This window comes from Macrosteles quadrilineatus, unplaced genomic scaffold (genome assembly GCF_028750875.1).
Source record: "Macrosteles quadrilineatus isolate MER2022 unplaced genomic scaffold, UCM_ALF_1.0 Scaffold_3__2_contigs__length_128488019, whole genome shotgun sequence".
NCBI classification, from domain to species: Eukaryota; Metazoa; Arthropoda; class Insecta; order Hemiptera; family Cicadellidae; genus Macrosteles; species Macrosteles quadrilineatus.
This window is the reverse complement of record NW_026542596.1, coordinates 73279409-73307320: the sequence shown is the minus strand read 5'-3', so window position 1 is coordinate 73307320 and position 27912 is coordinate 73279409. Positions and strand designations below refer to the sequence as shown.

General features: G+C 35.4%; 1 protein-coding gene across 1 annotated transcript; it reads left to right on the top strand.

Moving 5' to 3' along the window:
• Window positions 1-2200: 2200 nt before the first annotated feature.
• LOC128990823 (uncharacterized) lies at window positions 2201-26541 on the top strand. Its single transcript, XM_054413428.1, has 3 exons — window positions 2201-2313; window positions 18748-18984; window positions 25609-26541. The coding sequence occupies exons 1-3, from the start codon at window positions 2262-2264 to the stop codon at window positions 25815-25817; spliced, it is 498 nt and encodes a 165-aa protein (XP_054269403.1). The 5' UTR covers window positions 2201-2261; the 3' UTR covers window positions 25818-26541.
• Window positions 26542-27912: the final 1371 nt, after the last annotated feature.

Here is a 27912-nt window from a genome sequence, read left to right as displayed (position 1 = left end):
GTTTGAATGATAAAAGTATTCAATGCAACAGCTGGTCAATGAAGAGGGTTATGTTTGGAGAAAGGTTGTATAAGTGTTGTTGACTATTGCTCACAGTTTCATTTGTAATTTAAATAAAATGAAGAGTCGTGGTAAAACATCTCATTCATGAATCACCAATATCAACCAATTGATGTTATTGCTACACTAAGGTATGTTGTCATATTCTTTTGGATCTATTCACATGAAAAGTGGGGTTTTCAAAGTAAGTAGGTTTACACTTTTAGATCGGTGTACCTTTTCAAATTAAATCATATAGTTTCTATATTTTTAGACACACAGCAGCACCAGTATACACTGTTATGGCTGCCTAAGCCGTATTTTCTTCTATAGTAGCTCGTAGGCCTACTTTTCATAGAATGAGACGTTTTCAAACAAAATTGAAGTCCCGAATTGAAGTGAAGGCCATGCTATGTTGGCGAGCATTGGCTTCAGTGTCATTGTGGAGATTGGCTGTATCTAAACCGTGGATAATCGGTTTGTAAACCTTCCTAGCGAGGTCTAGAGGTCCCTCACTCGCTCCGCTCACTACGTAATGCAGTCATTGGCTACACAATTAACTAATCAATTAGTCAAGTAAAACTTGTAGTTCGTTCAATGGTTTTATCTATCAACGTCGAAAGCTCCAGAGACAGGCTAGGTTGTTTGAATACACGTTGAACTGTTATTAAAAAAAAACAGTGAAGAATTCTTATTCGTTTGTGTTTTTTAAGAGTAGACCTAGCACATACAATTGTGTACATTTTACAGTGGATAATTCCATAGTTTAACCAATGAATACAAGAGGGTTTGTAATCTTTGATTTAACAATGGAAAGTAACAGTGGTTTAGTAGTAAATTTTTCAGTGTGGGATTGCTGTCATCGTCATATTCTTAGAAAACACGGATTGTCTATTAATACGGGATTTTTGGAAAAAGGTTTAGTGAATGGGAAGTAAACATGTGTAGGCACGGTATCTACCAAGGAACTTGCCATAAAAGTAGTATTTTTACTCCCTGGGAGTAAACATCATTTTAACCCTAAGGAGTAAAAATCAGCTGTTGTAAGACAGTTGTAAATTTCGATTGTGGCAATCGTATCAATCGCAATTATTTATCGATTGATTTATTAGGTAAGGTTTTAGATGGTTTTAGCCTATTGTTGTCGATTGCTCGACGTACCATTTAGCTGCAAGTCGTTTTGAGAGGTTATCTTTACATAACAAATATTTCGTTTTCTAGCTTTGTTTTTGTTAACGATGCACTATGACGAAAAATATAGTTCACCACACGGGCAAAAAAGTAACTTTTTAACCCTCGCTCATTTTCCAACCTCGGTTTCGTCTCGATCGTAAAACTTGACCTCGGGTCAAAAAGAGTCACTTTAGTAATATACCTCACCTAGTGATAAAATATACTGCAGTTTAAACTACCAACAAAAGTCAGATTACGTTGGAAAAATTAAATTTTTTAACATTGGCCTTATGGATTGCCAAGTAACTACGTTGGTTTTTTTATCACAATTTTATTTACAATCGATTCAGTTTTTTTTTACATTCAGCAAATACAATAACAACTATTATTGTATTGAACAAAATTACAAGGAAAAACGTACACAAAAGAGTTATCTATGGTTGTAGCATGTTTTTATAACAAGCCATCCACAGTATCACAGTATACTTGCAAATTACAAAAAACAGTGCAAAGGTAAAAATATCAGTTGTCACTATTGAGCAAAGATTACACTGAAGATTACTGGATATAGGCGTAATTTAGTGTAAATCTTATTGTTTTTACTTATGTGATAATGGACTCGATCGCCAACCACAGGCAACAGCCCATTTGGGGATCAATTTCAAAATATAAATTTGTATTTTTCTGTATAATAAGTTAATTTTATTTTTGAAATAAATTATGTTTCATTTATTCATTCAAAAGCTATGCCATGGCTTGTGTCCAGGTACTCGTTTATTACTCAAGAAATCTCCGATCCTAAAATTGCCACCACTTGGTTTTGGATCGCTCAAAAAGAGCAAATTTAATCGCCCAGCGGCGTTCTGACATAAAGGTCTATTTTGAGGTGTGACACAGGGGGAGATCCCTCCCCCCTGCAGGGGGCTGTCCCCCACCGACCCCCTATTATTCTCTCCCCTCTCGGTCTTCGCTCGCTCCTCTCCTCGGGACCTCGACCAGTGTAGTGTTGTCTGTCAAGTTGTTCGTACTTTACCGAAACTCAGTTGAAAATGATGTGCAAAATTGCAGCCTTTGCCGTACTAGCCCTCTGCTTCAGCCAAGGTAATATTCACAATTTCAGTTATTTTTTTGTGTTTCGTATAAATATTTGTAAAGCCAATGTTCCAAGGGGTGTGTTCGCTTGTTGCATGCTTATACTTTCACCGCTCGTCTACATGTTAAAAACAATAGTATTCCTAATGGTTGAAATCTGGCATATAATTGTACATTAAAGTAGCTCAATTATTATTAATATGTCTGAAACTATGCGATTTGTCCTTACACTATTACTTATGTACACTTGTTTTTCCATAAACAATAATTAGTTATTTTAGAGCGGATGTAAAATATCCGTTTGTGTATTGACGTAGGCCTGCAAATTAATCTCACTCAAAGTAGTTCAAACAATGATGATTTCGTAATAGCAGGGATTAAATCGGATCAAAAGTCAATTTTATTGCAAAACTGTAACCACAGACAATGTGTGCTGTAACTATATTAAAGTGGAAATTCCGTTCAATTTTCTTAAAAATTCATTTCTCGAAAACATACAAAGTTTGGTTAGTATTCACATTTTAAAACTCATGTAAAATAACTTCACTACACAATCGTTCGGTGAGTTTATAAGTCTCAGATAGTTAAATTTCAAATCCTAATCGTAAGCCACCAATCTTTAAACCGCATCAATCATCTCTGAGTTGATTCTATTAGTTAAGTTATTAGATGTTAATGATGTTTTCCTAACGTCATTGCACAGTTCTAAGAGGAAAATGTAATCGTTTTGGTCCATCATTTATTCATTGGCTATAATACATGTTCCATCTATAAACATGTTTACTTTCGAGGCTTTCTGGCGTTTTTGTAAATAAGCTTAAGCTAGCTCAACCGCAGATAACTAACGAATTTCATTTCATTGATTAAACAAGTCAAAACTCGTTTCTACGAATTAACCCACAACAATTGTAAGTAGGCACCATGTTAAGGCGGCTTCATGTGGATATCCCCAGACCGGAAGTGACGTAATGGATTGTTAAACACTTAAAGCGATTGACCAAACAGGGGTAGTGTAGGGCAGCAGAGACGCTCCTCTCAATGATGAGTCATTGCATTAGATCATGGTGAATATGATCAATAACGCAATTGAATGAGCCAATCGGAATTATAGCCATCTTGTGAATACTTTCATAGCTTCATCTGCATATTTCAAACATCAAACCAATTATAGGAAAAGGAAGAACACTATTGCCAGATCAATTATGAACTGTATTACACCATAGAATAAATAAATAGCTGATTGTTATTCTATGTTCTATGATTATACCTTGAATCACGACAGTTTAGTACTTATTTTGTACTTTAAGCTGGACATAAATATAGAGTGAGTAGTATAGTATGTGTACTCGTAGCTTTTTTTCTGATTCGCTGTCTTTTTGGGAGAGACCATTACAACTTATTTTGTACAAATATCCATTTGAAAAGATATAAAAGAAAAGTAGCTAAACAAGTTTTTAAAGATATATTTTTCCACACCTACGATCAGGTAGGTGTGGAAAGGCCTCAAGAGGCATTGCTTGTATGCAAAACAAAACACTTTTGTAAGAACAGTCACTTTAGCGAACAACAGACCCTCATTACAGTGGCAGGCGAAAATGTGTTCAGCATTCTAATTTGCAGACGCAACATACAATTTGACAAGTTGCGCAAGATTAGAAAGTTTGGCATTTGGCGCATGCGTGAAGGAAGAGGTGGGTCCGCGGGCTGTATCGTGGGATATTTCATTCTTCGCGGTTGGCTAACCTAGTGTCTTTCCGACAGCTGAACCGGAAGTGCATCAACAATGTGATTGTTCCATTGTTGTGGAAAACTCGTGCTATTTTGGATTTGGGTGTAAAGTTTGGGATGCGTTAACAGCAAATCTGAGTCGAAGCATTTGTGCTTAAGAAAACCTCCAATAACTTTGCTTGTTTAGTATTTACAGAAAATATAAGGAAATTAACACTTTTGGTGGTTTTGAAACCCAGAACCATTTTCCAATCTGTAAAAGTAAATCCAAGTTTTTTTTAAATTATACAGTGGAACCTCAATAAGAAGACAAAGTGGTTCCTGATAACAAGAGTCATTTTCAAATACCACCAATGACTTCATACAACCCTTGTTATTGCAAACCTCGACATGTCAACCTTGACAACAAGTCATATTGAGGAGACTTGTTATCGAGGTTCCCATAATAGAATTTTCACATAAATGGAACTTCAGCTGATTTTTTAAACATATATCTCGTTTCATTGTAGGAAATCATAGAACTTCAGCGATTCACAAACTTTGCCCATTAGCTTCAGTCGATAAAACAATGGTTCTACATGGTTCTACCCGTTCTACCTTACGACCTGACTGTCCGCCAATGCAATACCACTGTTTAGGATGTTATATTGTGATATTTTTCTACGGAAGATGATTAAAACCTCTGTCGCAATGAACATGTAAATGAAGCACATTTCAAATTCCTGTACAGCAACTTTGGTTCAGACAACTACATTTCTAACAACACTAAACATTGTAGACAACAATGCTAAAATGTACATCAGTAAATCATCAATGAAGTAGAGGAAGGTTGCCAGCTTAAGAGCTTTTGATTGTAAACAGTGATTATCTGTACTTCTATAGTATGTATGATGGAACCTGTCTCCTCCTGACCTGTTTCTAGCTATCGCCACTAGTTGTACTTTATATACTGGGCGTTCTTTCAACGCAAATTGGGGTCTTTATGATGGAACCTGTCTCATGGCCCTCCTCTACGTGGGGATGAGGACTGCCCTAGCTAGTACCAGATATACTGAGGGTCATGAGACAGGTTACATCGTACAGACTATAATTGGGTTGCGTTAATAACCCTATACATAAATACTATAGCTATAGCTAGAACACTGAATCACTTTACGATCCGATGAGTATATGCATCTAGCTAGCACGTGCTGGTGAGAGTCGTGTTAGGTTACTTGCATGGAGCAGAGTATTTATATGCCTCAGTTGGCAATCCTGATATACTTCCGACAGCTGAACACGACAACCGGAAGTGAATGGAAGGTGATTATTATGTTGTTGTGGTTGAAATGACGTGACAGGCACTATAGTGAAAAGTAATCAATAAGAATGTTGTTTTAGATTTGTTGGAAAGACCGTCGCAAAACCCATATTCAAAAGTAACAGTATTACTTATACAGTAAAAAATACTTTTCTTTAAATTTAAAGAAAACCTTTGGTTACTTTTCTTAAAATTTAAAAAAGTAACTACCAAATATACACCCTAACCAGTATTGGATTTAAAATTATTCTGATTTGTATGTCAAAATTGTGTGTGCTTTCACGGCATTTGCACTTAATTGCAGCTTCCTCTTGTTACCATGTGTCGATGTTTTGCTTCGACTCCACTTACGGGATGAAAACAGCAAACAGCCTTCAGATTTGAAGATGAGCACTAAAACCGCTCGGCTGTCCAGACAACTTTATTTTAAAAACGAATTTAATGGAAACGGATTTACTGTATAGCAAACTCAATTATTTCTTTAAATTGTGCTTTAAATTAATTATTTCTTTAACTATTGTACGGAAATATACATTTCATTACGTACTATTTATTTGACACTATGTTTGAAAATTTTTTATTTCCTCTGTGGGACTTTTTCTAATAATTACATAGCTAGGCTAATAGGGAGGTGTTGCTATCAAAAAGTTACAAACAGCAAAAGTTTCAAATTACAATCAGTAACATTATCGTAATTTTGATATTCATTAGTGATTATTGTTTAGAGTCTAATCAAGCTCCAACAACAATAACGCAAATCAACATTTAAGGTCGCAAAACCTTTGACAAAAAGATCAAAAGTTATCTCAACCACTGGACCGTTAGCAATATCAAAATAACTATTATGACTCAAACACAAATTATGTTAGTCCTAGCGGATCATCTTTAACATCATGAAGTGATCATCCTATAGTAGATTAGGATCAATGGTAAAATCGTCACATAAAAATTAAAAAAACTTTTTTATAAATATAAATGTAAAAATACAAAAATAATCTCAAACAAGAAGTAAAAATTAGATTTTTACAAATCATTTATCATATACAGTGGTTGAAAAGAGGTTGTTATCCAATTACCAGTGAAAATGAGCTATCCTACTCGTTATCACTAGTTTACTTGTCACCTCCTTAAGTAAATTGTTGGTTATTGAATCCTCAAACGTAACTTAGATAGCTGTAGTATCGAGCTAATTACGTGAAAGTTATGATAAAGTTCAAGGATATGTTGGTGATAGGGATGGTCAATTGGCTTATCAGCTGTTTCCTTTGCATAATCTCTGACTATGAACATTAGTAATGTTTAACAAAAATTATGTTTATTGAAAATTAGTTACAGTAAGCATCACGTAGGTCTTGATCGTGTCTTAGTGCAAAGTATTTGGCTTTATTTTTCAATCTGATTCATTACATCAACAATTAATTACCATAAAACGTAAAATCAAACTGTTCATATCGAGTTAAGTATGTTTAAATTTACTTATAATTGTTACAATTTCTACAGTAGGTTTAGTTACGACTGAAACTATATCAAAACATCTAAGGAAAAATAATAGCCGTCCCTCCAATCTCCATTCTATGTTCTAAGCTTTTAATTTACTTAACACGATGCGACTGTCCGTAGCCTTTTCTAACAAGGCCCTGGCAAGCCAAGAGTGGCAACGACAAAGACCCGGTCTACCGAAACGGCTGTTGCATTGTTGCAATAATTTATAACTGAACGTCTGCGGGATGTTTAGGTTAACACATCTGTTATTACTGTTATTGTCATGGAAATAGGCCGGTGCGACGTTGCCACACACCAAAAGGCCATATGGAGCTATGGACTGACGCGTAGTTTTATTACCCGACGTAAATGTAAGACGATACTCCAACACATCACACATCAGCTGTTTATCGAGTTACAACGACCCAGTTTAGTTCCGGCGTCCCAGCCTACCGTGACAAAAGGTACATAACTCAATGTCAGACTCCATTGTTGCTGCCTTATAACAGCTGATGCACAATATTCAGGTCATGGGTGTTAACAATTCATCAATGAAAGCGAGCTGACTGATGGTGTAATATTTCCCTTTCATAGAAGGGAACGTTTTGTATAAACGCCCCAAGTGAAAGGGTTTATTTCATCTATGATGTAGAGTTGAAGTTTGAACATAGTTGGACTGTTTATTCATTCAATTAAAAGGAGCATTGCAACATTTGGTGATGACGGAATATAAAAAAATCAAACATTGATCGAGCAAAATATAGATTGATTATAGATAGTAAAGACAGGTTATTTTTGCACGTGCATTACGGACTGAGTACACAACATATTTTGAAACACCAGCCCTCTCGGGATCAGACTCAAACATTATTCAAAATTTCAAGAAAGGGTACACAAATTGTGTACCATTTCCCGAGCAAGCATTTTACAAAGTGTTTTAGGATTACTAACTGAGACGGATAAGCACACTACTATCCTAATCCAGCTTAACGGAAAATTACGGACTGAGGTTTTAAATAGAACCGAAAAGCAGTATATTCTTGTAAAAAAATAGCCAATTCGAGCCCACCGATTCTTGGAACTAAAAGTACAAATGAATAATGCAAATAGCATAAATTATAAACGCAAACACCTTTTTCTTACTATATTTCTTACAATTATTTGTTTTAATAAACCAATCACATTATTGAGTCCAGGAAAGTCTAACGTGTTTTGTAGGAAATACATTTAGATCGGAAACAGAACCACATATTTATTTGAACGGAAGCCAAATGTAACACATATTAGGAACACGCAGGTAGTGGGCGGTCGGTGCATCGTTTTTGGCACGAAAAACCCCTCGTGACAAATTTAATTTAGTATCTTTTTTGCTGCAATAGTCTGGAGACTTGCGTTTAGTGCATCCAACATAAAAAACCCTTTATTGTACAATCCTATAATCAATAATATTTGACAAAAATGATGTGTGATTTTGTTTTGTATATATTAAACGAGGTATAGCATATTATTTCATTACTAGGACCGAAGGTGGCATTTTCCGGTGCGCACTCAAATTTCACGTGTGGAGACGAGCATGTGACAGTTATTTTCACGTACGAAATGCGGCCGAAAACGGGAACAAAGGAGCAAGTGCCGGAAAATAACTTTCGGTACGAGTTATGAACGATACTTTTCATCACGACGCAAAAATACACACAGATACAGAATACCAGGCCTCACTAATATTAAAACTATTATACAGGGTGTTCCGAAACTCCATGGATATGATCCTTAGGTCAAAACAAACAAAAAATATTATATAAACATATGCCCTATATCGCTTCGTTTTCCTTATGTCGGTATGTATGTATTTTTTATGTTATTTTTATCCACATCTTCTTTTAGTTTTAGACCACTCTTAATAATTTAAAATCTACTTTACAACGTTTATAGTTTCATGATTATTTATTTCTCAGATAAATATATTAATAAATACTTCGTCACTTACTTTATTTAGTTCTACATTTTATACTTTGTACCAGTCCGTAAACGTTCTGTATTCTTCTTCATAATATTTACCGTAATTTCTTTGGTAGAAGATGTTTGGTTATCTCTGAAGATTTTGAATCAAATCATCAGGAATGTTAGATATATTTTGAGCAATTTAAAACTCGTGCAATGTTAAAAACACAAATAAACAAACTAATGCATGTTTACAATTTGCATTTAAATTAAACATTTAAATTGTGCATTTAAATTAAGTTCAACAATGAAAACAGCTGATTTAAATAAACCAAATTAGTTTGTTTTCTAAACCAATTGAATTCATTGCTTCTTCACAGAATATTCGTGAGTCCTTTTTTACTAATTGCAATGCGGTGTTTCTGAAATTTTTTATGATCATACAAAATCTGGTATTAGAGGAATTTCATTTAGCATACACAAGTAAACTAATAGGCTTATGTAAAATTTTCGTTACTAGTATGTATGATAAAAATACAGTAGCCTAATGTTACTAGCGTAAGATTAATAATACAGTATACGATAAAAACATAGTCTACAAAATCCAGTCAAAAATGTAGCCCATAAAATAAAATCCTTAAGATTCCATCCCTTCAAATTTATTTTGTATCCGTCAGGAAGACGGCAGACGGCGGAAACATTTCATAAACTATATTGGAATGGTTTCGTGGGCTTGGAATAGAAGCCGGTCATGACCAAAATAAACCCTAGTTGTCTGCTACAAATGCACTACCGTCAGCCTAAAGCGCACATTACCACATTAATGAAATAGTAATATAACTATATTCTACGCTATTCCTATACTTGTATCAACTCGTAATAGAAAATGCCTGCAGATAATCTCCAGATGCAGAAAAACTGACGTGTTCCAAACGAACAAATAATTAGCACCTTGTGGTATGATGAATCCATTTGAGATTCGAAATAGGTAGCTTAAACAGACTACAGAAATCACTCAGTAAAATGTATTCAAACCACTAATATATATTTAAATAAATAAATTGCCAAATTTGATCTTATTGTGTACATAAACCTGCAAACGACAATAGTTTATTCCCTACTATTTCGGTTTCCCAACAGAATTTTCCTTTTTTTATTTGAAGTGAAAAAATAATATGTTTTAATTTAAAGAAAGGTGTTTTGGATTTGGGTTTGTTAAAAATGTTGGTGAATAAGACATGAAGTTAATTGACAGCAGAACAACCTGTCCGGAATTCCATTCATTAACGTCAATATCTTCTAAAACAGGATTTAGTTTTAAACTAGAAAGTTTGGGTTTATTGCTTGGTAGTGTGGTATATGTAAGAAGTAGGTACATAAATTTACTAGCAATTTAGTAAGCAATATTCACCTGAATCCTTCTTTTATCACATAAACCACGCATTTACTGCAGGCGTTTAATAAATTTACCTATAACTTAATTACTGAAAATAAGACTTTCAAAATTTTATTGATTAAGCTGTATTAAATAATCTTGTATTGGCTTACCACGATTAAGTTTGTAAGTAAGGTCTGTAAGGTTTGTAGGTGCATTTGTATAGTAGAGTCTTCCCTTTCTTTGACCAAAGTTTTGAAACAAGAGCACGTACTGTACATGACATAACGAAACAAAACATCAACAAACAACATCAAGGGGAAACTACTGTAAAGTCTTTCAAAGCCGGAAAAGATATGGTCATAAAACATATTTTAACTTTTGTGTACACTAAAACAAACTCAATACAACAAATAATTACTAGTCTTATGGCGTGTGTGTTTTTGTATTAGTTCTTTGCTCCTAAGAATCGCACATTTACATTGATCGGAACGAAGTAAAGACTATACATTATCATTAAATTTGAACACTAAAAACTGCAAGTAACTTAGCTATTTTCCTAAAGTAACATATGAAGTATACTTTTGTGATTTACTGTATGTCAGTTCAAGAGACACAAAGAGTCATTTGTGTGCGGCTCTTGCATCAACATTTCTCTCCCCATGTGCAGCAAAGGCACTTTGCGCTCGCGTTACACATGCTATTACTACATTTACTATAAAGCATATCGATAATTAGTATTCCCAACACTATACAGCACGTTTTAGGTTAGGTTCAAACCATATGAATACTTGGTTCTGTTAAAGTATTCGTGGTTAAAACCAAGCGTTGAACGAAAATAGAATGTTAACACGAGACAACAGGTTAAGTCGTCAAAATTCTAAGGCTGTGAAACGCTGCACCAGCTGATAGCCAACTTATTTCCAAGCGTACACGTATTACGTGCCTAATAAAATCACACTGTTTTGTGTTGTTTGGTTGGAATGATGGAGAGCGACAAAAGTAAGCTACTTTCCGTGCTATAATCAGTGCAAGGAAGCCTGCCTTGCCCATCGATAGAGTTATTATACATCGATGGCCTTGCCAGGTAACTGTAGGAAAAAATATTCTCTATTATTGTAGAAACACCTATATTGCAATTTTTGGTAGAAATGCCAGAAAACTAGATGGAATTAACAAAATTATTCGCTCTATTGGATCGTAAATCGTGACAAGTAATTAAGATAACCTGTAAATATAGATAAGACATCAACGTAATCATGTGTTACTAAAGCCTGTCATAAACTGAATCGGATGTTAAATGTATCTATAAACAAATTTTAGTCGATGTTGTTTTATTCACTTTATGGAACAGTTTATCCCCCAAAAGTTGAATCCACACAAATTGTTACTAAAAATCGCAGTTACTGGATCATGTTTAAGAATATATCTGATTTGAAATTTAATCAGAATACTAATAATTACTTTTTTTAACCGCAACGACGAAGTCAAACTTCATTAATCATACCACGTGTGAGGATTTTTCACTACATTTTTAATTAAATCAAGACGTCTGCAAAGTTAGCATAATATGAAGTAAAACAAGCTAAGTTATCACGATTACAAGTTAGGAGAGATTACTGGCTCGGCACGCAAAGTTTAGCTGCATTAGGCTGATGAGAAATGATGGGGTATTCCTCCAAATGAGCGTTGGTAGCCATGCTAGGGCCCGCCCTTGTGAACAAACTGGGTAGCTTGGGCATGACTTGTATATTGATGCACCATGAAGAATTAACATTAACATCAACTGTTTAGGAACTACTTCCAATATATGATTTTTTTCATTTTGGTTTTCATGTTCTCTACATCATCCACACATCGAAGTTATATACAACACAATATAAGTTGTGTTATGTACTTCGATGCACCCACATCGGTATGAATATTTTAATGAAAAAATCGAAATATGAGTAAAAATATTGTATGTAACAATATTACAATTCAAAAGTATATATTTGAAAGATTGCAGTATTACATGCAATCTTATACAATATTCAAGATAGTATAACGAAATATTTCCATAAATTTTCAATTCTTAGCGACACTCAGCCAAAAATGTTAAAACCACATACTGTATAGTTGTACTGTGGTTGAACTAATTTTATATCCATGTGTGCAAGTTCCCCTCAGTGCATTGACCTAAACAAATGTTGGTTTCACATTTGGCTTTGGTAATTTTTTCGTTTACTCAGGTTTGTTTACTGCCGCATCAAGCTAATTAAGTAAGTAATTAGCTGCAATTACTTAGACAAACTGTACGACTGAGTGCCAAGCACTTTCAGTTATTAAATTAATAACTATAGAAACGATGAAAACCAAATATCGACTTTTCGTGTTTTTAGTTTTATTAAAGTTTTTTCTTCTAAATTGTTTATGTTTTGATCAAAAAACATAGTTGATATTCTAATTAATATTGTTGATAATCTAGGAAAGCCTCGTTTATAGGCTTGTATTCTAAAATTCGAAATAAAAACCAACATCTAGTAAATATGATTTAGAACTTTATAAAGACGTAAAAAAATATTTTTGTCCACGTAGTTTTTCTTGTAGCCTTATTTGCTTAAACAATATTGAAAAGTTTCTTGAATAAATGTATTTAGAATGGTTAGCGTCTCAGACTTCGGTGCAAATAAGGATTGGTTCAATAAAAAATATCCACGAAAAGCGTATTAGCAATAAATTAAAAGTTAGAGCTGGTTTCCCTTATTTTTTCAAATGCAACTAGAAAACGAAAAATAAACAAATAGGACAAAAATCGCAGTTTCCCCAGCCATGACCTAGGAGGATTTACATTAATGTTGATCATAATGTTAATCCTCCTTGGCTATGACCAGTTACTCCGGGCGAGCGGAAGAAGCAAGAAGATGAAGAGGCGCAGAAGGGGCGGACAGACGGTAAACATTGGGCGAGGACAAACCTGATTCTCTTCACTTAGTGACGTCACTTCCTCAGGGCCGTCTGACATCATCGTGCAAACCTGGTCATGAACCGTCCTTTGTCAGTCTCGCCCTCGCCGCCAGCGCCAGCCGAGCAAGTGAAATGGAACAACCTTTATCTAGTTCTGGTTCCGCCTTCTCTCTGGAACCACTCTTATAAGTCCTCTTTAACCTCTTTTTGACCTTTTTTACCTCTTTATTTTTCCTCCTTTTACCTCTTTTTGTCGTCTTTTCCCCTCTTTATTTGTCCTCCTTTTTCCTCCTTGTTTGTCCCCTTTTTCCCTCTTTATTTGTCTTCCTTTATCTATTTTGTCTTAATTTTTACCTCTTGATTTGTCCTCTTTTCCCCCTTTTATTTTCCTCCTTTAACCTCTTTATTTTGAAGAAGTTAAAGAAAAAAACTCAAGCCTAATCACTGAAGAAAAACAACCAAGGTTATCTCCACTTGATCCCCTCTTTAACTGACCTAGTGAAACTACTTCGATCAATTTTTGTGTAAATTCATTGTATTTTATTCAATTGCCTAGCAGATGAGTGGTCATGTTGCTTGCCTGACATTCAAAATTCGCCGGTTCGATCCTGAAAATAGTTAGTTGCCTTGCTGGTTAGAATCTGGGCATTTGTCCTTATAAGGCTTTAATAAATGTTCCTGACTAAAGAAACAAATAGTCTTTGTCACTAATGATTGGTAAACAGATTTGGCTGAAAAATTGAATATAAATATTTCGTTGAAACGTACCGGTAGTCGACATGTTCTCAGTGTCTAAATAAGATTCTTCTTCTTTTTCTTCGATAAACTGTAAAGTGAAGTAAAATATCTTAAAGATTGCTTAGCCTATACGAAGGATTCCCATTCTAAAATTATATTTGTTGTAAATCCTTTTGTAAATAAATCTGAACTACTTAAGTCATTATTAAAATTCCAAAATAATTTGAAATAAACTTATTTTGTGTACAATATAGCGGTTTGGACATCTTGCTACAAAATAATTATGATTTTAACCTATGGAACCCCAGCTGCAATTATTCTAAAATTGAGCTATTCCAAAAGTCATTTATTCGATTTATTTATTTTAAAGCCACTTGACATATGAACAATCACACATTTTACAACTATGCTTGACTTCCAGTTGAGCCAGAAACACGAATGATAATCCAAAGAATATTTATCCACATGCTAAATTTCAACTTCAAAATTCTAGTTTGCAATGAATAGTATTTTCACACATACGCTGATCAATAGTATTTTGTCAAAGGCCTTGACTATGGAATCATTCTGCCTACATAATGATGTGTCGCCATCGTCATTGTTATGCACGGAGGGTCCAATAATAGGTGTATTGTTGTTTTGTGACTCATACAAAATGTCAAGTGGGCGTCGGTAATGTTACAAACATCAATGGACCATTATTATCATCTAGAAACCGACATATCAGCTGTGTTAGGATAGAATTTTATCTGACGACTGTCGTGGATCGTATGAAATGAGAATCGTTTGAAACCCGGACCCAGCTGTCCTTGATCATTGGAATTTCAATAAATGATCCAGACTAATGAAACAGCTGATCATCAGTAAAAAGCTGCACATCATCACACTCCATTCTACACTCATCCTTCACGCATATTTGGATAAAATTACGCACATTGATTGCGTTCCTATTCCAAATGAATATGAATAGAATATGCTATAGTTAGGAGAGTTTTTTTTTTCATTTAATAACCTCAATCTAACACTTTAGAGCTTCAAAGTGTTCATTAATGATTTATAAAGGAAAATGCTTAACTTTCTTTATTTCAAAAATAACAACACCGTTCATTTCTAAATAAATGTCCAGGCAACATAAATACACCATTATATGCAATGTTTACTAATTTTTCGAATGCAGCCATTACTTCCATTTACCTTAATCTCCCAACATGTTTAGCATGTAAATTCGTACACTGTTTACATCAACATCCTTTTCCCAACATATTTACCACTCAGGCTATACTGGTTATAATTCAAAACAGCTCACAAAATGGTTCATGAATTTTTTTAATTTTGCTAACAGCTGCCACTTAGAAATGTCACATTTAGGACGTAACTTTACTTAATGCAATTGGCGTTGTTATCCTGGGATGGAGACTGGATTGCCACAGTTAACTAACAAGATATACTGTGGGTGTCCTGTAAATCGCCACCAGTGACATTCGCCACCAGTGACAATCGCTACCAGTCCGGTCCGTTCTTGGAAAGAGGGTTCGTAGGTGTTGCGTGGAGGGGGGGGGGGTTGCGAGACGGTGTCGTCATAGTATGATCACGGCTACTTCATAGTTAGTACCACAATTAGCTAGTTCCGATCCAAAGGAGAGTTAGCGATAAGTTCAAAGGACAGTCGATTGCAATAGTTAACGTCACAATGTATTTTAATGTATTTTTTATATTGATTCAAAATTACCCTATTTGTTTTTAGTCAGTATATGTGGTTTTGTTAAATACTTCTTTTATCTGCCGTTGGCATTGAAATATTTACTTCTGGTAGTTGCTGTACCTTTGGACCTTCTAAAGATGATCTAGGTGCGTATGATGATTCACCTTACATGTACTGTGAAGGAAGGTACGCAAAATTATTTAGTTTGGGAAATACCGTATGGCATATTTAGTTCTAAAACTTGCTCTAGGTTCTTTCTCCTAATAATGGAATGTGCCCTGAAGAATTAAAAAATAACCAGTGAAAATAAAATACAATGATGAAGCTTTAGAAGGAAATCAGACAAACCATTTTCTAGCTGTATATTTCTTATATTTAGTAAATTAATGAGTTATCAATTATTTTAGTTTAAAACAAATGTAATGAAACATTTCATGAAACCAATATGTAGCATATTTAAAGAACATAAAAATTCTGCATGAATAAACCCCTTTTAAAAATACTGAAAACACAAAAAAATATATTTTATACACAAAAGTACTTCCTTGAATAAATACTACGTTTTTAGTCGTGACCTTCAGGAAGATTACCCTGGTCAGAATTTGCCGTCATGAATAAGCGTACACCAACAAAAAATATGTAGATCTACTTAAATATATAGTTTCCCATGACTGAAGGCTGGTCTGGGTAAGAACAGTGCTGCTCTTTTAAATGATTGCTCTTGTACTTTTTGATTGTCATTGCAAATGACAAAGCTAACAGAAATTAGCATCTTTCTGTTTTAAATGGTAAGTTTGTTTCCGATGGACACATTTTTGTCCTAGGAATCAAAATATTTCCCCTCTCAACTCACTTGTTCCAGTTTGGACTTAACATTCTATTAATGTTTAACTATTTTGGTCACTTGGAGCCTTGTTTCATTAATGAGGCTTTGATGTATCGATATTCCTCATCAATAAAACCACTGCCCCTTTTTTAAAATCAATATGTGTCCTTGCCTGACCTCTATATTCTTTTAAAACTCTGTTGGGAATTCTAGATGGGTGTTTAAGTCATCTGAAAGCAAACGATCAATTGTACACCTTTGGCTCACCTGCTTAACTTATTTATCCAAGACTTTGTTGTTGATTATTAGTTATTATTTTATTATTATTTATTCATACAACAAAACATTATAGGCCTAAACTGAATACATTTCATACAAAGCTACAACAGCCTCAGTAGGCTTTTCCGCAGCTATAAATAAGAGTCCAGTTCAAAGTCCATTCACAAAAATTCCAGCAGTTTTCATCTGGTACAAGCTATTTTCCTAATCTGTTGCAAATAGATAGTATTCACATTTCATTACCATTTCTCCCATGTTATCCTTATGGAAAAAACTGATTTTAAGGGCCTCTGACGCCATTACCAACGACTTTCTCAAAATTCTAATACCTTTGGGCACAACTACACATTTTAACCTTTATTTTGAGACCTCAAACATGAAAATCGGGCGAATAATAACAGAGGAGTTCGATTAACAAAAAAACGGCTTAGCATATATTATATATAGGCCTATAGATAGATTTGGTTTAGGAAATGCCGTGGCCCTACTGCATAATTGGTCCTAAAACATTCGCAAGGTTCGTTCCCCCTGAATGCGCTATGATGAAATGCTCTGCTAACTTATACACTAGCCTGCATATGTTCTCCGAAAGATCAAAAGCTTGAGATTAACTCATTGCAATGCATCTACGGAATGGATAGATCAACATTAAAATTGTCTTGTGGCATTATATTCTGCAATAATAATAGTAAGTGTGTTATTCCCAATAGAGGGGTTAGTGAAGGGAGAAGAGTAAAGTATGCCGTCACGTAGTGGTGAGGGTGGTGACTCACGGCCGCAGGTAGAGACTGGTAGCGATTGTCACAAAATTTGAGTTGGCAGCGATTGTCAGTGGTGGCGATTACCAGATATTCATACTGTGGCAGACGGCGTCGTGACGCTCTGATGGGGGGGGGGGAGAGAGAGGGTGAGAGAGGGGGTTAGGGAGAGGTAGGCGGTAGGCTGTACCAGTATCGACCACATGCCCACCCGCGATTCTCTTCTAAAAATCCTTTCTTCCCCCTTAATGGGTTATTCGTTTTCTAAGAGCTTTAATCCATTAATCGTTTTAAGGTTTCTATAAGTTTTATCAGTATCTTTTCAAAATCATATCATACTTCATTTTGATAATAAATCACCTACTTCATCATTGTAAATTCAGACCCTAATAGATCCCTTCCTGGCATTTCTAATCCCTTTTTGTTTTCCCCTAGATCCTCCTAGAAATAGAGTATTTTTTCGTCATAGAAATATCCTCCTTGGACTCATATATTGGACATGCACATATGAACAAAAAGGTCATGAGTTTATCTTCAAAAATAATTTGGGTTTTATCTTTGTTATGAATCAGCTGGTCAAAAGATAGATCCAGGTACTCTTTACAATGGTGGGGATCTAATATTTGGGCACCCAGTTGGCATCTTGTATGAAGTATGAAGTATCTATCATTGAGGTGGGGATTTCACCTATGTGCATATTATTATAACCCAAATATGAGTGAAGGATGAGTGTAGAACATCGATCGCTATTATTACTACAGAGATCAAGGTTGTAGAATAGATTATCTGTGTAACATTGTTACTAACTGATCATCTGTTTTATTAGCTAGGATCACTTATTTAAAGCCCAATGATCGAGAACCTCTTAGAACAGAAACTAAAACTGTATGGATCATATCAACACAAACAAATTATGTCACATTTTCGTCCAAGTTAGGGCTATTATAGTACAGACATCACATGTTCTTTTGTTTATGATCCTATTCGTGTCAGGAACAGCTGGGTTCAGTATCAAACCATCAAAAAGCTACTGACTTTTCTCAGGATCGAATGTAGCCAACCTAAAATGAAATATGCATTTTGAATGGATGGGTAGTTATGTGTTGCACCTCAAATCAGGTATTTTCATACCTTTTACTTACCTAACTGAGTGTGGCAACCACAATTAATTAGTGGATTAAGTGTCATAAAAAAAGAAAAACATGGAAAAATAGGCATAGTCAAAAAATAATCTCTTTTGCTAAAGAGTTGGTAAAATAATATTAATATAATCAAATTTTACCAATTTCCTTGATCTCCTTTTTATTAACAGGATAAGGAATATGATGAGAGTTTATAATGACTCCTACATTGATTCTTTGATTGCAGGCTCGGCACTGAAATGTCACTCGTGTACCTCCGTCACAGACCCCAAGTGCGGTGACCCGATAGACAGCAGTCTGCCCCTGACAGAGTGTACACCAGATGTGCTGAAGGAGGCTGGCAACTTGTTGAAGGGCGCTGCCGACGCTGTGTCTGGCCTCTTTGGCAAGGTGGGCATCGACACAAACTTTCAAGTGCCGGACGCCAACGCTGCCTTTGCCTGCGCCAAGGCTGTCAAGCAGGGTAGGTATCTTATAATCGTTATAATGTTGTTCTTGAAAGAGGCCCTTTTGTATTTATTGACTCATGTTTGACTATCTGGTAAGGACCCTGGGCAGAATAAAGTGGTTCTATCTGCTGCCGTTCTCCATTAATTTTTAGAAACAAAACAAAACAGTGAACCTTGAACTATCTTTCACTATTGATCCAAAGTCAATGGTTCTATGAAATTTATTTACTTAATTCAATCAGCTGTGGCTTTGTAGCAAAAAGCCATGGTGTTGCCATGGAGACCAATGACTAATAATTTCTAAAAGCTTCATCAAGAACCGTTTGTGGGTAAAACAGACTGGATATGAAGACAGTCGGACAAGTCGCGGTCGATTGAGAATTCCAGATGGACTTGGCCGACACAACCGACCGCGTCAGACCGTGTGTGGGCTCAACAGACTTGGACTGGCGTACTGACAGAGTTGACTTTGTTCTTTTGTATCTTCTCCGCTGTAGTTCTCATTGAGAAATTTTAATTGTTAATTGGGAAAAATTACCTCCTATTTCCAGGGTGTCCGGAAAGATGGGGACGAGGAAACTTAGGGACACGGAAACTTGGGGACAAATCGGGTTTTGAGCCGAGGGGGAGGCAAACGGAGGCTGACTAAGCTCTGAGAACGACTCTTTAAATAGACTCGTTCTCTATTGTTATTGTACCTAGGTCTAGTTGTAACTACTTGTTAGTTGTTGTATTTATATCTAGTTCTACCTCCCCTTACATTTTTCACCTTGTTTGGATGGTTACTATTTGTAGAGCTTAGGGACAACAGATTTAGTACATTGAAGTGTATTTGTAGGGTTATTTTATTAATCACGGAGTAAACCCGAATTGTAAATGATTATTCAAGCGTACATTTTTTAAATCAAAAATGCGCTTGAATATTTCTAAAACAGTAGCTTCAACTTCGTGAGGATATTATAGCCTCCAATTTATGTTATACGACCATAAATGGGCATGGACAAATTTCTCTCGTTTGTATTAGAACAATAATAGGCTACAATATAATTCAGGAACAACCCGTGACTAGCTATTACTGAGAAAGATTAAAGAAATACCTGTTGTAAAATGTAGTCGTTGGCATCTGGTACAAAGTATTCCACCTGTTGTTTAATCCAAGCAAACCCATAAACATTCAGTACTTGGAAAGGTAAAGGAAATATGAGTGAACAGAATACAGCGATGTCCCGTTAATCCCCTCGCACGTTTCTTCGAATCGGCTTCATTTACAATTTCTTAGATTTTCCTTTCAAACAGGCCAGTTATTGGGGTGTCAGGTCATTTGGGTCAGTTAACTTTTGTGTAGTTGCGAGATTGTGATTTACAGCCAATTTCCAATTTACAGCCTAAAAGAAATATTTATATACAAAATTACCCAAAACACTGATTTGTATGATATTGGACACGTTTTCTTCAATTCTTTACTGCAAACGTCACTTACCAAATACCAATAATGTGACGATATAATATTTCGTCTAAAAACAAATGCCGATCTGTGTAGAAATGTGTTCTTCCTACAAACTTGGTTGGTTTGGTTAGGTTATGACGGTTTAATTTCATAATAAAAAGATATAAAATTGAATTTGAGGCATTTATAATTTTATTCTATGAACAAAAATAATTTTTCAATTACTAAACCTTCGTTATAGTCAATCAGAAGCCTCTAAATGACACTGTTGGCAAAATTAATCCTGAAAAACAAATTGTGCGCGTGGGTGAATATAGAAAAGTCTGTAAATTACATATTTTTGGTCGAGATTTCGACCACTGGACAACCTATAGTTTATTTAAAACCTTTACATTTAAAAAGTTATAAATTTATTACATTAATTTATTACCTCAGCCTACGTTGGGTAATTTATTGCCGAGAGATATAAGGTGATTGATATAAGTGTGCCAGCCGTTTTATTCGAAAACCATAAGAGATAAAAAAAAAGTTAAATTGTAAGTGCCTTGGATTTTTTATTTAAAAAATTATAGTCAAGTCAAAAAAATTATTTTAGCCGCCATTTTTCCAATATGGCCGCCAACTTTGATTTTTCTTACGGAACACCCTGTATTTCATGATGTATTCTGGTAGAAAATGTAATTTTAAGACGATTTTATTCTTGTAATTTTTTTCATAAACCTAACCGTTTCAAAGATAATAATGGTTTAAGTTGTGAAATTTTGAATGGTTTTAGAATAAAACAGCTGGCATGCTTGCTTAGGCCTTTATAGAAACTCTTTCTCATGCAGAAATTTCAAAACTTTAACTATTATTATCTTTGAAACGGTTAGGTTTATGAAAAAAATTACAAGAATAAAATCGTCTTAAAATTACATTTTCCACCAGAATACATCATAAAATACAGGTTGTTCCATAAGAAAAATCAAAGATGGCGGCCATATTGCAAAAATGGCGGCTAAAATAATTTTTTTTTTTACTTAACTACAATTTTTTAAATAAAAAATCCAAGGCACTTACCATTTAACTTTTTTTGATATCTCTTATAGTTTTCGAATAAAACGGCTGGCATATCTATCTATCTATATATTAATAGGCAAGCATGTTTCTTTAAAACCTTTTTTCTCAGCTCGTGTGCATCGTAGGGAAAATCTACGCATACCGTTAGAAAGCTATTTTCCTGTAGGTGTGCAGAATCCCTTTAGAAATTTAAATAGGCTCAAAGATAAGCACAAAAAATTAGTTTAAAGATTTGAAAAAATTAACATGGATCTTATGCGTTGCCATGCTGGTGACGAAATAACAACGAAATATAAACAGGAAATCAAAACAAATGGAAGAAACTCCAATCACATGTTTTATTTACAGTGTGGGGTGAAAATAGAGAAGTGAGTACATTACATTATTTTGGTCGAGTTTCGACCACTGGACGACCTCTCGTTTATATCAATATACAGTACAGTATAGATACTGTATAGTATCAAAAAAAAAAAAAAAAAAAAAAAAAAAAAAAAAAAAAAAAAAAACTGGCTGGGTAGCTGAGTGGTTATAGTGCTCGCCTACTAATCAAAAGGTCGCCGGTTCGATCCTGAAAAAAGTCAGTAGCTTTTTGATGGTTCGAAACTGGACCCAGCTGTTCCTGATCATTGGGCTTTAAATAAATGATCCTGGCTAATGAAACAGCTGAAAAAAAACCCCTTGAACCCTGAACCCCTTGAAAAAATCACTATATTTTTGTTGAAATTATAGGCTATGTCAAAATGACAGCGGATCAGAAATTCAGAGATAAAATGTCTATCCGACATAAAAGTAACCAAATACACGCAATGTGCAAATAAAAATACAATTGATTTCATAACGTTTGTCGTAGGCCTACACAATCACAAAAATATTTTAATTTTAAACTAATTATAACAAATATATCTTAACAATGTGTCATAACATTATATTCAGTAGTATTATTGTATAGAATGCGTTTATATTTTCTGTAATATATATTTAACTTACCCAAAATGGGTAAAAAAGAAATGGGTAAGAAGAATCAGTACTTGACTGACTTTAACATTTTTAGTTTACTGTTTGGAAATATTCAAATTATGATTTTGAAGTCAATCCCGTTACTGTAGCTCTCTGTGAACTGAAACAGGAGAACGATTCGTTCTAAAAGAGTCGTTTCAGAGCCTAGTTCAGCTAATCTCTCCCTCCCCCCCGGTCGAAACCCTATTTGGCCCTAACTTTCCGTGTCCCTAACTTTCCTAAACTCATTTCCTAGGCCCAATAGTATTTCCGCCCCCTATTCTGGTCACAGTTTCTTTTCTACAAACCTTTATTAAAAACTATATCATGCATAGGCCTATGTTAATTGCTTGAACACCACTCATCGTCAGAATTTTATCATTTCAAGTTTTTTTAAGAATTGTCTTGGCTAGCCTTAACAAAATGCCGTCTTAAACACTTTTGGCAATTTTATGTTTTTAGCAAATGCTCATGCTTGTGGGATCGAAACAAAAAAAACCAACGCACAGAGCATTCCTGCAAAAAAGCATGTCCATTGTTTCCGATTTCAGGCCCCAAAACATGAACTCCATAATAGTATGTGATATCGTAGATTAAACATACTCCTTTAGTAGATTTGTCATCCTTAGGGATTAGCTGAAATCAATTCTTTTTATTGAGGTTATTTTTAAAACCTAGTTTGTCCAAAATAAAACGATCTAAGCATAAACAATAGGTCGTACCCTGGTTATATATATTTTTTTTAACAAGTATTTATTTACAATCTATTCCATACTAGAACAATAAGTAAATTTAATAACCATGGTTATATTACAAGAAATTAAACACACAACATAGAACTATCCCTAAAATAATAGAAACAAGATTACGTCAAAACTAACTTCCAGTGTTACCAACATGAACTAGACATGAAAAAAAATATTTAGAATTAACAATATGGTAAGAAGTCGACTTGAGTTTATAGTTAATCTATGGTAGTACTGCATCCAGATTATATTTGCAAAGCAAAACAAAGCAATAGTCCGGCCAACCATAATTATCCTCAGGTCTGAGCTGAGGAGAAAATGACACCATTATTGGTGCTTTGGAGGGGATTAAATTTTTCTAAAGCCTGTTGCAAACTCAGATAAATATTTTTTCGTTATTGAATTTTAAAGGTAAACTTATCGTATTTTTAATATTCAACAAAACGTTTTATATATTTTAACTTGACCCTGCAGGTTGTTGTAAACTGATCAAAAGATTAGTTAATAAATTTTCTTTATGTGAGGTGAGGGTGGTAACACGAATGCCCCCCTAATCACTCTGATCAGTAGTGCCGACCCCGAGGCAGCATAGTGGCAGTGCAAAGAGTACAGTGGCAATACGAAGCGTACCGCTCGGGCGCTCGACAACATCCCTATACAGCCTACTCCATAACCAATGTTTGTTACAAATATTGTAACGAAATTGATGCGTAATGTTGAAAAATAGTTTAAATATTCTAACAATTATTTCTCCCAATGAGTTTCAAAATTATAATGCTTTATTAACAAGAGTTTTTTTTATCAACTTGCAAAAAATATTTTAAGCTATGGCTATTTATTATATTTTTAGATATGAAAAAAATATTTTTCCTCTCGGCCGTGCACCCTCTGGGAGCTTGCGCCCATAGGCCCGGGCCTACTGGGCCTATTGGGAAATCCGGCCCTGCCTATTTCATTTAATTCTTTTTTCATTTTTCAAATTGGTTAGTGTTAGTATAACACTTTTTACAAGATTTGAAGAAAATCGTCGGAGCCGTTTTCGAGATCTTTCTGCAAGCTAGCATATTTACATACATACATACAAGCAAACATTGCTCATATTAGAGTATAGGATTTTATGTCACATCAACTATCAACTATCACAATAACACAAATAAAGGAAGGAAATAGAGATTGTAGCTCACTCTAAGTTACTCATTTAACTATATTCTTTTAGAAAAAAATTAACTATAGCTGGTCAATATTTGGATAGTTAAATTAACTGTTACCTACCTTTATCTTTATCAATATCCTCTGATTCTTCTTATGACGACCGGTTTTGTGACAACAGTCACATCATCAGGTCACAGGTCAATTCTCGTACAACGATTCATTAAGTACACATAAAGTTTTAACCGAAGACAACACAGATTATATTAGATTAAGGTATCTACAATCCTAAAATGCTATGGGAAGAGAGGAAAACAGTTCCGAGACGTAGGAAGTGGTGAAGTAAGTAGTCAAGGCGAGCAGTCTCTGGAGCGTGGGAACTGATAATGAGGATAAGATCAAGGTATCTGCAATCCAAAAATGCTATAGGAAGGGAGGGAAACAGGTCCGCGACGTAGGAAGAGGTCAAGGAAGTAGTAAATGCGAGTAGTGTGGAGTTTGGGAACTGTTTGTGGCAGTTAGATTAATGTATCTGTAATACTTAAATGCTATGTGAGGGGAAGGAAACAGCTCTAAGGCGTAGGAAATGGTAAAGTAGTAAAGGCTGGCATCGTAGGGTGGGGGAACTGTTTGTGTTAGTTATATTAATATGTCTGTAATACTTAAATGCTATGAGAAGGGATGGAAACAGGTCCATGACGTAGGAAATGGTGAAGGAAGTAGTAAGGCTAGCAGTGCAGAGTGTGGGAACTGTCTGTGGCAATTACATTATATGTATCTGCAATCCTAAAATGCTATGGGAAGGAAGGGAAACAGGTCCACGACGTAGGGAGTGGTGAAGGAAGTAGTAAGGGCGAGCATTGTGGAGTGTTGGAATGGATTAATGTACCTGCAAAACTAAGTGGCGTCCCCATCTTAATGATTGATAATTGATAATTGATAAGACTGCTTTCAGAGTAGCCTAAACTAACGATTTTCCCTGAGCAAAGCTCGGTCCCATAGGTACTATGTTATAGTGTGCAATAAGTTGTCCTTTTAATTTGGATCGGTTGAAAACTTGGTGTTTTTTACAGGAATCATTCATTTATATCAGTGCAGGATGGTGGCTTAATTCAACTACACTAATTTTTATTCTAAAACTATAGCAACAACTTTGATATGAGAATGAAAACATAGCTATATCCATCAACGATTACACATCCATAAAGTATTAAATTTGAATTTAATTTTTTTTTCAACAGACGGTGACAAGAGGGTGGTTGTCAGAAGCTGCAGTATCCCAAAAAACGAGAAGTTTGACATGTGCACCCAGATGAAGGCTACTGGATCTCTCGTGACGTTCTGTGAGACTTGCGACTCCGACGGCTGCAACGGAGCGTCAGGTCTCGCCTCCTCCTCACTTCTGATGGCACTACTGGTAGCCCTGGTGGCCTATCTTACCAAGCAGTAGACACCACAGAGGCCAACTTACAAAAATCAGCTGATCGAAATTAGGTTTACCTTTAAGCATAAGGTGAATCACTGTAGATACTGAAATGGATCTTTATGTGTGAAAAACAGGGTTGCCACCCATCCCAATTCTGTCAAAAAAAGTCCTTTTTTCAGTACTTTATGCCCATGTTTGTGTCTATGTTTATTGGAGGTGGAAGAGGGGGGAGTGTTCCGAATTTTCCAACCAAAGAGTGGCGACCGTGGTGTGAAATGTGAAGAACATGATTTTTCTGGTAGTGGTCAAGGAGTTTTATTTTTTGTGCAAATACATTGTAGTTTGAATTTGAAAATGTAGGTCTATCCACAGAGAAGTAAAGCCGGGTTTTCCTAGGAGCGGAAGTGGAGAGCAGAGAGAGGAACGCGGAGAGCGGACTCCACTTGTCTTAGGTAATTTAATGTTGCTGTTTTCCTAGAAGCGGAGCGGAAGACCATGTTAAATCTCTTTTTCACTCTCCGCGTTCCTCTCATTGCTCTCTGCTTCCGCGTCTAGGAAAACCAAGCTTAACGTACGGAGGAAACATTCAATGGTCATCCCATAAGCAAGTTTCCTCTGTACCTCACTTCTCTGTGGTCTACCGAAAAACCAAAATAAAACTTATTTTAGGCCTCTCTTGTTCCTTAAAAAACAACACAACTATTTTGCTGAGAGCAAACTTCAAGAAAACCAGGGGTGCCCATCCCCCCCTAGACTCATGACGCACCCCCCCCCCCCCCCCCATTGAGCAACAGCCCCCCCAATTGAGCAACAGCCCCCCCCCAATTGAGCAACAGCCCCCCATAAATGATGTACACAACAAATGAGAAACATTTTTCCCCGCCCAGCACTATTTGTAAAACTATAAAAGAAGTTTTAAAATTTTTTTATATTTAAAATTCAAACCCAGTTAATCTATATCAATAAAGTTATAGTTTTGTCTGTACATTGCTCAGAATTATACATATTTTAGGTTATTTATGTTTTATACATTGAAGAAGTTGAAACATGTCTTATCTCCATTTATGTCCGTCTGTCACGGCCCAGAAGGCATTTTATGCAGCCTACTCATGGCTTACTCTAAAGAAAACTAGAGTACCGATTATGATTCTAATGGTTTAATTGTATCCACAGGATTGACGAGAGAGTCCTTATGGCCATTACAATATGGCCTCACTATTTTGGAAATAAAATAACGGACGATCAAAAATACAATGTTGATTTTTCTAGTTTATTTTCTCCATGTTTACTACATACGTCATTAATTTATGAAATACTAATAATCTATTAAGAGAACACGTCATATATGAAATTACGATCAGCTGTTTTTGATAAAGATTCCTAATCCTAGCTGTCACTGATATCTATCTATATATATAAAAGGCAAAGCCCTCACTGACTCACTCACTCACTCACTCATCACTAATTCTCCCACTTCCCATTTACCTAGGAGGCTGAAATTTGGTACACCGATTCTTTAGGCATTAAATAGGAAAACTAAGCTGTTTTTATTCTGATCGGACTCTCGGGCTCCGCCCCAGTGGCTCTGGAGTTTCCCATGTTAACCTTATGAGTTCTCATATTTAAATGGAATTAATGAATCTTAACAGCTGTTTCAATTAAACATGTTGGTTCTGTTCTATGATGTTCAATAGCATTAAAGTTACAAGGATTACCAACAGGGTGCAGCACTATTATTTCTTTTACATTTATGACAACAGCTAATTTGCAACCAAAAGGTGAGTGAGCGTAGCGAACGAACTTCAACTTGGAGGCGAGTTAGCGTAGCGAACGAGCTAACCTGAAGGCAAGTGAGCGCAGCGAACGAGCTCCAACCTAAAAGTGAGTGAGCGTAGCGAACGAACTTCAACCAGGACGTGATTGAGGCATGCGAACGAGCTCACTTATGAAGTTAAACGGGGCAAAGCCCGCGGGGGTACAGCTAGTGTTTACATAAATGTTCTTGAAGAATACTGTGTAGGCCCTAACCATTTCCGATCACGTTTGTAAGCAAATCAAAAACCAAGTGAGATTAATAACCGTGTGGCTTTGGCTTACATAACGGGTTTGATTTATCACG

Coding starts and splice junctions, on each gene's coding strand:
- LOC128990823 (XM_054413428.1), top strand. CDS start 2,262: ATGATGTGCAAAATTGCAGCCTTTGCCGTACTAGCCCTCTGCTTCAGC. Junction 2,314..18,747: donor AGCCCTCTGCTTCAGCCAAG/GTAATATTCACA, acceptor CTTTGATTGCAG/GCTCGGCACTGAAATGTCAC. Junction 18,985..25,608: donor CGCCAAGGCTGTCAAGCAGG/GTAGGTATCTTA, acceptor TTTTTTCAACAG/ACGGTGACAAGAGGGTGGTT.